Source organism: Rhineura floridana, chromosome 4, assembly GCF_030035675.1.
Source record: "Rhineura floridana isolate rRhiFlo1 chromosome 4, rRhiFlo1.hap2, whole genome shotgun sequence".
NCBI classification, from domain to species: domain Eukaryota; kingdom Metazoa; phylum Chordata; class Lepidosauria; order Squamata; family Rhineuridae; genus Rhineura; species Rhineura floridana.
Window position 1 is genome coordinate 76,030,300 of NC_084483.1, and position 9,944 is coordinate 76,040,243.

Here is a 9,944-nt window from a genome sequence, read left to right on the forward strand (position 1 = left end):
ACTGACTTGCAGTGAGTCAGACCACTGGTCCATCTGACTCAGTATTGTCTACACTGAGTGGCAGTGGCTGTCCAGGGTTTCAGGCAGGGTATTCTTCCACCCCTACCTGGAGATGTAGGGGACTGAACCTGGGACCTTCTACCTTCTGCATGCAAGGTAGATGCTCTACCACTAAGCTACAGTCCATGCCCAAATTAGTGAGGTTAAGTATGCTTAACTGTGTTTTGGAGTATTGTTAGTTTATTTCAGTGTAACTTGCTGAGCAACATGTAGGCTAGATTCTTCATCATTCAGTTAATATTCTTCTGATAAAATAAAGCCAGTTAAGAAGACCTAATTGGCGATGGAACTGCAAAAGACACAAAACGCATGTTTGGTGAAGGCACCGCTCCTCTTGTGTAGTGGTTAGAACAGTCTTCAGCACTCTTGTGCCCTCCATATGTTCTGGACTCCACCTCCCACCAGCTCTAGCCAGAATGGCCAATGGTCAGGACTGGTGAAAGTCGTAGTCCAACAGGTTAGGGAAGACTAGGTTAAAGTGTTGGATTAGGACTGGGGAGACCTGGTTTCAAACTCACTGGATGGCCTTGGGCCAGTGTGTCTCTGTCAGCCTAACCTACTCACACAGGAGGGTGAGGATAAAATGGAGAGTGGGGAGGGAGGGAAGAACTATATTTACAACTTTGAGGAAAGGGTGGATATAAATGTAGTAAATATTTATTGCAAACGAATAACATTTGTGTGAACTTGCCTTGTGATGTTATGGCAGTGCTCCCATTTCACATCTCTGGTGTAGGTGGAGAAACACAACAGGGTGGAAGTTTCACCAAATGGCCGCAGAAGTTGTCTTATTCAGCAGCAGCCACCTCTTTTATGTAATCTCTAATTCTAGCCTTAGACAGACAGAGTGTATCCTTCATTCCCATTTGCTGGATAAATAGTGGTTTGAATTCTAGTAGTCTGTTGAGCCATCTTAAAGCCCTTATAAGTACACACATTTCTTGCAGCAAGATCTAGCCCAATTAACTTGTCTCAGTACGAAGTGTGTTGGATAGGATTTATTTTGTATGCAAATGTTTGTCAATAGCAGTAAGTTTCAGCTCTGCTATGAATAAAGTGATATCCTGCTTATTTAATTTTTTAACCCTCCCATTTTTCATGTGTATCATGTTTTTCCTTTGAGGCTCAGGAGCCGTATCCTCCCACTCCATGGCCCTCAGTATCCTTTGGTTCCTATTGGGCCAAAGCTAAAACAGAAACAGTTAAAAGGTAGAGAGTATGTGTTAGCATTCTTACAATGAGGTCTGCTTCATGTTTTTACACACATGCTCTTTTTAAAAATTCTGCTGGCATATTGTATACGGTGGGCACTGGAAGAACCTCACATCTGCTTGCGTCTTGCACAGAATCTCAATAACTCTATAATTTGGTGCTAGTGCCTGTCTCTGTGCTAGGCCTTTGTGGAGTGCTGATAATGCCTACCATCTGCCACTGAGCACATAGCTACCTGCCAACAGGCAGACTGGGGTGACCTCTGCTTCTCCACTGCTGATTAGTATTCACACACTGGCTTATTAGGAATGACCCCACCAGGCCCCTCTGTTTCTTTGCCTTTGCAGTGCTTAGCAGCTTACCTGGCAGTCGCTGCTGTGGAGGAAGCTAAGATATAATCAGGGGATGCGGGCAGGCTTTGCAAAGCAGATGGTGTCTATAGTTCTGTGTCAGGGGACTGGACTGCTAATGCAAATATTAATTCCTCCTTGTCAAATACTACACTGTAAAATGGATAGCTATACGTTATGGGGGCTATATGGTGCAATTGTTTTCTGACTTCCACTGTTTGACGCTCACCAAACTCCATTCCTCTTAATAGCAAATTTGTTTCATGTCTTCTTATACTGAACAAAAATATCACGATTACTTATGGAACTGACGGAGCACATTAAGAAGTCACAAAAGGAGACTTGAGAAAAGGCTTTTCTGCGAGCATTTGGCTAAAATCTCGTTTGGTTGATTTTAGTAATCAAACTACGAAAATGCAGTTAAAATTTCATTTTTAAACAAGAGCTTGATGTGGTTTTATGGATATATGTTTGAATAACATAAGCCAGCTTGAACCCCAGTAAGTAGGAAAATCCTTGCCCCCCTATTATGTAGAAATTAATGAGACCCAGTTCTTATGTTTATATTTGCAGAATAAATGGCTTAGCCGCAGCCCCATGTTACAGAGAAGAGTCTACCATTCCATGGCAGCTGCTCAAAGGAAGCTGTATGTTTTAGGAGGCAATGACCTGGATTATAACAATGATAGGATTCTTGTCCGCCATATAGACTCCTACAATATAGACACTGACCAGTGGACACGCTGCAGCTTCAGTCTATTGACAGGCAAGTGTTTTGTTTAAAAAGCAGAATATGGCAGTATAGGAAACATTCAGGAGAAGTCACCAAATCTTAGAAACGTAATTCACTTAATTTGCAGTTTGAGCTTGCTCCTTGGATTTTGCTGATTTGTAAGGGATCCAAAACACTTTCAGTTTCATGGAAGTTCTGGCATGAAAGCAGTGGTCCAACAGGAGCCCACTGCTGGATGCTTTAGAATGCAACTGGAAATATCTGGATCTAATATAATTAAAAGGGCAGAGTGACAGTAACACTATACTCTTCCTCGGCTCTACCCTAGACATACACAACTTCTGATCTGTCAAGCCATCCTTCTGCCATGTATGAGAACCTGCAGCTTTTCCCAACCAGTGTGCCTCCAGATGTTGTTGGGCCACAACTCCCATCAGCCTCAGCCAGCATTGCCAGTGGTCAGGAAAGATGGGAATTGTAGTCCAGTAACATCTGGAGGCACACTGGTTGGGAAAGGCTGTGTTAGAGACTCGAGAGCCTCCTTTTTGTGTGGGACTGCAAAAACAACTGATGGCCACAATGTATCAAGGTCAAAGGTTGCTGCCTACTCGAGTCCTTCTCTGTCTGTCTTGCAACAGTACTCACTACTGTTGCCTTTTGCTCATAGCTGGCTGATTATTGATAATCATCTATAAGGACAGAGGATGGGGACCTCTTAAAACAAGTTCAGGTGCCCCCTGTATCCTTCCCCAAAAGTGAGCAGTGCTGTCACAACCAGTGAGACTACTTGTATCTTACTGTGCAAGAACACAGCTTATACAGTCCCATCTGATTATAGGTTATCCCTATTCTCACCTCACAATGGTAATTTTTTGTATGCATTGTGGGAATAGAAGCACTGAAGAGTGGCATACTTGTTTGAATAAATTTAAATATTCAGAAAAATGTGTGCAGTAGGAGAAATTTGCAGCCAATAGAACACACTGTCCATATGTGCATGCTCTACTGTTTTAGATTATTCAAAACATTTGGAAATATACCAGTGAGCCTGGCTGTTGGCTCAGTTGTAGAATGTGAAGAGGGATTACAGCATATGCTTCCCATTTCAACAGCTGGCTACATTTGAATCTATGTACAGCATCTGACAGTATAGAAGTCTGACTTTCAGTAGTAAAGAAATATTTGCACACACACGATTTGTTGTTTCTACTTCAGGCCAAAATGAATCAGGAGTTGCTGTCCACAATGGCAGAATATATTTAGTTGGTGGTTACTCATTTTGGACAAATGAACCCTCGGCATGTATCCAGGTCAGTGATTTAAGCTCTTTTTTGAAGTAACTCCGAGTGGTGTTACTTTGTACAGAACTGCTGTTACACTAGGACATATTTTTGATGAAACAGCCATTGCAGTTGATTTCAACTTCTAAGAAAACAGGAAACACAAATTGTTTGAAGTAAATTGTTAGCTTTCTAAGTTGACTACTACACATTATGTTTGAAGAAGCTCTTCTGGATAAAAGTAAAAAGTGCTATCCTGTTCTGCAGGCCGCACGGTAGTACAACCTTGTATAGTTTTCTATTGCTGTGGTTGAACATTTATAAAGTGTTAATACATGTGCTTAAGCAGAAACAGCAGGAGACAGAGTTTATGTTGTGCGTCTGTGCTGCTTCCTGATGAAAACTTAGGTAGGATCACTGCAGTAGGCTTTAGCATGGGTTTACATTGTTTCAATGTATGTTTAGGTGATTTGCAGAAAATACTTTATTTTCATTGCCACATTGTTCAGGGTATTCCTTTAAGACTGTCTCAAGTATTGATCTTGTGTTATAACAAATTCTCCAAGCTGTGCCTGTAAACAGGAAGTTTGCTTTACACTGATTTCTTCCTTAAGTTATCAGTGATTTTGAGAACAAATATTTAGAATCATACTTTTCTACTACATATTTGAAATAGAAGGAAGCCTTTAATAATACATAACTAAATAATGGAAATCAGAAAAGATGGAAGCAAATATGTATTGTTCCTATGTTCCTTCAAGTCGATTATGACTTATGGCAACCCTATGAATCAGCGACTTCCAGTAGCATCTGTTATAAACCACCCTGTTCAGATCTTCGGCTTCCTTTATGGAATCAATCCATCTCTTGTTTGGCCTTCCTCTTTTTCTACTCCCTTCTGTTTTTCCCAGCATTGTCTTCTCCAGTGAATCGTGTCTTCTCATGATGTGTCCAAAGTATGATAACCTCAGTTACATTATATTAGCTTTTAATGATAGCTCTGGTTTAATTTCTTCTAACACCCAATTATTTGTCTTTTTCACAGTCCATGGTATGCGCAAAGCTCTCCTCCGCCACCACATTTCAAATGAGTTGATTTTTCCCTCACCCATTTTTTTCACTGTCCAACTTTCACATCTATACGTAGAGATTGGGAATAGCATGGTCTGAATGATCCTAAATTTAGTGTTCAGTGATATATCTTTGCATTTAAGGACCTTTTCTTGTTCTCTCATAGCTGCCCTCCCCAGTCCTAGCCGCCTTCTAATTTCTTGTCTATTGTCTCCATTTTGGTTAATGACTGTGCCGAGGTAATTGCTAATCCTTGACAAGTTCAGTGTCCTCATTGTCAACTTTAAAATTACATAAATCTTCTGTTGTCATTACTTTAGTTTTTTCATGTTCAGCTGTAGTCCTGCTTTTGTGATTTCACACAAACCTTCTTTAACTTTCAACAGCATTCGTTTCAAATCATTATTGGTTTCTAGTAGTATGGTATCGTCTGCATATCTTAAATTATTGATATTTCTCCCTCCAGTTTTCACATCTCCTTCATCTTGGTCCAATCCTGCTTTCTGTATATGTTCTGCATATAGATTAAACAAATAGGGTGATAAAATACACCCCTGTCTCACACCCTTTCCGATTGTGAACCAGTCGGTTTCTCCATATTTTGTCCTTACAGTAGCCTCTTACCCAGAGTATAGGTTGTGCATCAGGACAATTAGATGCTGTGGCACCCCAATTTCTTTTAAAGCATTCCATAGTATTTCATGATCTACACAATCAAAGGCTTTGCTGTAATCTATAAAGCACAGGGTGATTTTCTTCTGAAATTCTTTGATCCATTCTATTATCCAACGTATGTTTTTGATATGATCTCTGGTACCTTTTTTATCTCTAAATCCAGCTTGGATGTCTGGCATTTTTTGTTCCATATTTGGTAAGAGTCTTTGTTGTAGAATCTTGAGCATTACTTTACTTGCATGGGATATTAAGGCAATAGTTCAATAAATACTGCATTTCCTGGGATCCCCTTTCTTTGGAATTGGGATATATATTGAACACTTCCAATCTGTGGGCCATTTAGTTTTCCATGTTTGTTGAACAAAATTTGGACAGATTTAGTCTCAGTAACTTGTAGCAACTCTGTTCGTATGCCATCTGTTCCTGGTGATTTGTTTCTTCCAAGTATTTTAAGACTAGCTTCCACCTCACATTCTAAAATTTCTGGTTCTTCATCATATGGTTGCTCCGTGAATGAATCTGTCATCCTTGCATCTCTTTTATATATTTCTTCAGTGTATTGTGCTCGAATAAGCAAATTAGAAAGAACTGGAGATCAGTATTTAATGTAAGAGCCCGTGTTATGTATGCATATTCTAAAAGAGCATTTGCTGCAACATATAGAAGAGGTGTTGCTAGCATGCTATGGATAACTTTTGACTTCAGAGATTTTACTCTTGTGCAGTCTGCCCCCTGTGTACTTCCCATGACGATCTAGAGGCCCCCCTAAAATTCATTTTGGGGGCTGCAGTGACCTGCACTGGAAGGGGAACTGTCAAATTGTATTCTGCTCATAGAATCCAGCCCACTATTTAAATACTACAATTGTAGCTGGTCTCGAATCTGTAACCTAAATTTCATTCTGTCCAGAAGCTTTGCAGTACCCAATTATTTTTAGCAGTGTCATTTGAGCCCAAATTGCTTATTATTTTGCTTTTAAAAATTATTCAGCTTTGTTTTGTTTCTTTTGACTGATCATACCACATACTTTAGCTTCGCTTTGCCCAAGCCAGCTGTTTTATTGATGATTTGATCTGAACCTTGGTTCTCCAGTTTGTCCTATCATTTTCCAAGATGGCATACAGCTAAGGCTATGCTTACTCTACACTTGGTATATTGGGGTGGAACTCATTTTGCCAGTAAAGAAAGTTTAAAGGATAATGTGGCTGTTTCCTCTGAAGACAGACAATATTTGCATAGTTAATGAAACTAAGTTTGGTGCTTGTTTTTAATTGGATGTTTTTCCACATCATGAAGCTATAATTGAACTGCCAGTCTGATCAGCACAATGCTGTAGGGATCAGTAGAAAAAACAGCTGTTATTGCTGCTGCGGCACTGGGTCTACATGCAGTACTGCTAACTTTTTTTTCAATGCTGCTTCTCTTTCAGAGAATACCTGGGTGCATTCAGTAGAATTTTTAATTTATTTAAAACATTTTAATACTGGCCTTCATCAAATTCAGGTTTTAGGGTGGTGTACAATAAAACGGTATCATACCATAATTAGATAGCTATTAAAAGCACAGAAATAATACAGAAACATTATATACACGTAAAATGCCAGGGTGAATAAAGATGTCTTGTCCTAGCACCTTAAACAGCAGTTGCTAGTGAGGTACCCATGGGGTCTTCCCCTGGCACCTGCAAAGCCTCTGAGCTCCCCTTGGGTCATAAGGTGGGAAAGCACAAAGTTGAAGAAGGAAGTTGGAAGAGTGCCTCTTTTTCAGTAGGTCTTTTAGCTCTACGTGCTTTTCAAAGCTCAGATTAATTTTGCTGGATCCAGCTTTTATTCAGATCTTTTGAAAAAGCAAAGTGTATGTGTATATACATTTTCTTTCTATGTACCTGGGGCGGGTGGGAAAGAATTACTTGAAGGGATGGTTTGCAATCCAAATGTACCCAGGGGCCTAAAAGGTTTGGCAACCCTAACCTAAATGCTTGAGAATTAGGCACAAGGCACACCTCCGTAGGAATGGCATTCCCAAGCTGGCACACCACAACTGGAAAAACACTCCTTTGTAATTACATAGTGCACTTCCAGTAAAGAAGGTACTTGGAGCAGGGCCTCAGCAGAAGATCTTAAGACACAGGCAGGCTGGTATGGTTCAGTATCTAGCCTATAAGGGCACTGAGGCTGAAAGCAGAATAGGTGGCAAAGTGGACTGTATTGTACAGATAGGACCAGTTTTTTTAGGTGGCTTATTTGTTTAAAAACAACAGGTATGTCCCTGTAGCTGTAGAAAACAGATGAACCAGGGGAAGAGGTTTGTTGCTTACTGTGGAAATTTTTCTCAGCACTGAGTCCTTAATTTGAAAGTGTTAAAAAGTGACATCCTCCCCCCCCCCACATTGTAGGCTGAAATAGTACTCTCCATTGTAGTTTTACTATGCTGAATGTGTAGGCCAGTCTTTTGTCAAAGTATATGGTAATAGTTCAGCCATACTGAACCAACCTATATGTGCACAGGTGCCAGTGCTCAGTTCTGAAATACTGCTAACTTTTTTCTTCTACTTAAAAGGGGAGGGCTGGCATGTAACTTTAATTGTATAGAATAGATAGATCAGTTGATCAGGAATACATAAAACTATCTCCCAGTTTGATCCTGATAAATATTTCATAGTCTTTACCCACCTTGTTTTTGGCTCTTATTAGGTGCTGGATGTTAGTAAAGAAGGAAAAGAAGAAGTTTTCTATGGGCCTACCTTGCCTTTTCCTTCTAATGGAATAGCAGCCTGCTTTCTTCCGGCACCCTACTCTATGTGCCCAAACCTGCAGCCTTTGCAAGTGCCTCATCACAAAATAGGTACTATGTGAAAAAGGAACATGAATGCCAAGAGGATAAAGTTCATTCATCCTGATTTCATCTTTGAATCTACCAAAAGGAAAGAATTATTGTGAAATTCTTATTGTATTAAATACATTAGAAGCCAAAAAGAGTATCAACAAAAGGCCCAGAATTGCACCTGCACCTACACCTTCAAGAAGGATGGGCATCTTTGCTAATTATGATTCTTCATTAAGTATTCTCAGAACATTTTATCCAGTTTATCTGGCTTCTTGCTCATAAGGATCTGCCAGTTTATTGATTTCCCAAAGTGCTTTGCAAAAAAGAACGTGATTAAGTCAACAAGGACAACAGAATATGACATATGCAATTTAATATTTTTGGTAAAAGGGATCCTTAATTTAGTTTCACTTCACAGGTTGCTGCTTCTAGCATTAGATATGGTCAAGGGAACCAAGAACAAAACCATATTTTATCTAGACATGTGCAAAATTGAATTCTGCTTTTCATTTAAAACAGAAGTTCTCAAAATGTGGGCTACAACTGCAGTGAGTTTGGACTTCATTTTTTAAAAAAGCAGTTACTTTGAGTACTTGGTTTTGGAAAATTCTTGGAAAATATGACGGCTGTGTATTTCAGCACTTCTCATCTGCAGTTGTAAGAAAGGTGCTCTCTTCGCCGCTGAACAACTGGATGTTTCTCATGCATGCCTCTCATGGGGGTGAGGAGGGCTAAAGACTGTATTAAAAGTAATGTAGTTGTACTACTTTATACTGGAGAAAAGGGAGATAAGTGGTGCTATGAACAGAAGGGGTTATTGTAAAGCCTTGCTGCAGTGTTCAAGATTGTTCCCTATAGAATTAGATCAGAAGTTGCAACTTACACATAATGAAGCTTGTTGGTTAATTTTGAGTTTGTCTGTCTTTGTATCCAAAGACACTTGGGAGAAAGTTGATTGTTTTAATTCCAATATCGTTATTTGGCAAACCTTCAAGAAGAATAAACTCTTGTCTAAACATCATTCTGAAATTTAAAAACTGTTATTTTATTTTAAATGGTACTGGAAAGATTTGCTTACTTTAAGTGTGCCCTAAAGAATAATTTAAAATAGTATATTGAGCATCTGGCTCTGGGCAATTTTGTCAGCTTTTCCCGTTTTCATTCACATTAAGTTGAGGTTCCTGTTGCATTGTAGTTTTGCACTAGAGCTGGAAAAAGAATGGTAGCAATTCCCTTGATTGTTGCAATGCAAAGCAGATGCATTAAGACATGCTCCTAAATACAGGAATGGTAGTGCATTGGAAACACTGCCGATGAAATAGTAGAGTCCCACCCACCCCAAGAAATCCGTATCAAGATCATTTTGTAAGAGCAATTGCTGCAAGAGTTTGCTCTTAAGTTATCCCTTTCATCTTTCCTCGTGGCTTTTTGGGGGGAGCCGTGGGAATTCAGTAAAATATCCACATTTTTAATGTACAGTTAGAAGTATAAGAAATTGTTACAAGAAACCTAAACAAAAACATTGACTTCTTTGGAGTGGAGGAGCTTGTATTACTTCCTCACATTTGACTAACAGACTGGCGGTCAATCAGGACAGCAAATGCTATGTGGCCAGTGGGGTTTTGCTGTGCTAAAGGAGAAAACATTGCTCTCAAAACCCCTATATACAGAAACTTGCTTGGAAACAATACATCTTCCATTTCTACTGTGCATCAGAAAATGCTTTATAATCAGTTG

General features: G+C 39.5%; 1 protein-coding gene across 4 annotated transcripts in view; it reads left to right on the top strand.

The window, feature by feature from the left end:
- Positions 1-9,211, top strand: part of KLHL32 (kelch like family member 32) — a 95,105-nt gene extending 85,894 nt beyond the window's left edge. For 3 of the 4 annotated variants that reach the window (XM_061623386.1, XM_061623385.1, XM_061623384.1), the window contains 3 exons: positions 2,196-2,388; positions 3,571-3,665; positions 8,075-9,211. In XM_061623386.1, coding sequence (XP_061479370.1) covers positions 2,196-2,388; positions 3,571-3,665; positions 8,075-8,236 — 450 coding nt within the window. In that variant the 3' untranslated portion in view covers positions 8,237-9,211. The remainder of the gene's footprint in view (positions 1-2,195; positions 2,389-3,570; positions 3,666-8,074) is intronic. The other variant, XM_061623387.1, reaches the window with a different exon arrangement.
- The last annotated feature ends 733 nt before the right edge of the window (positions 9,212-9,944 follow it).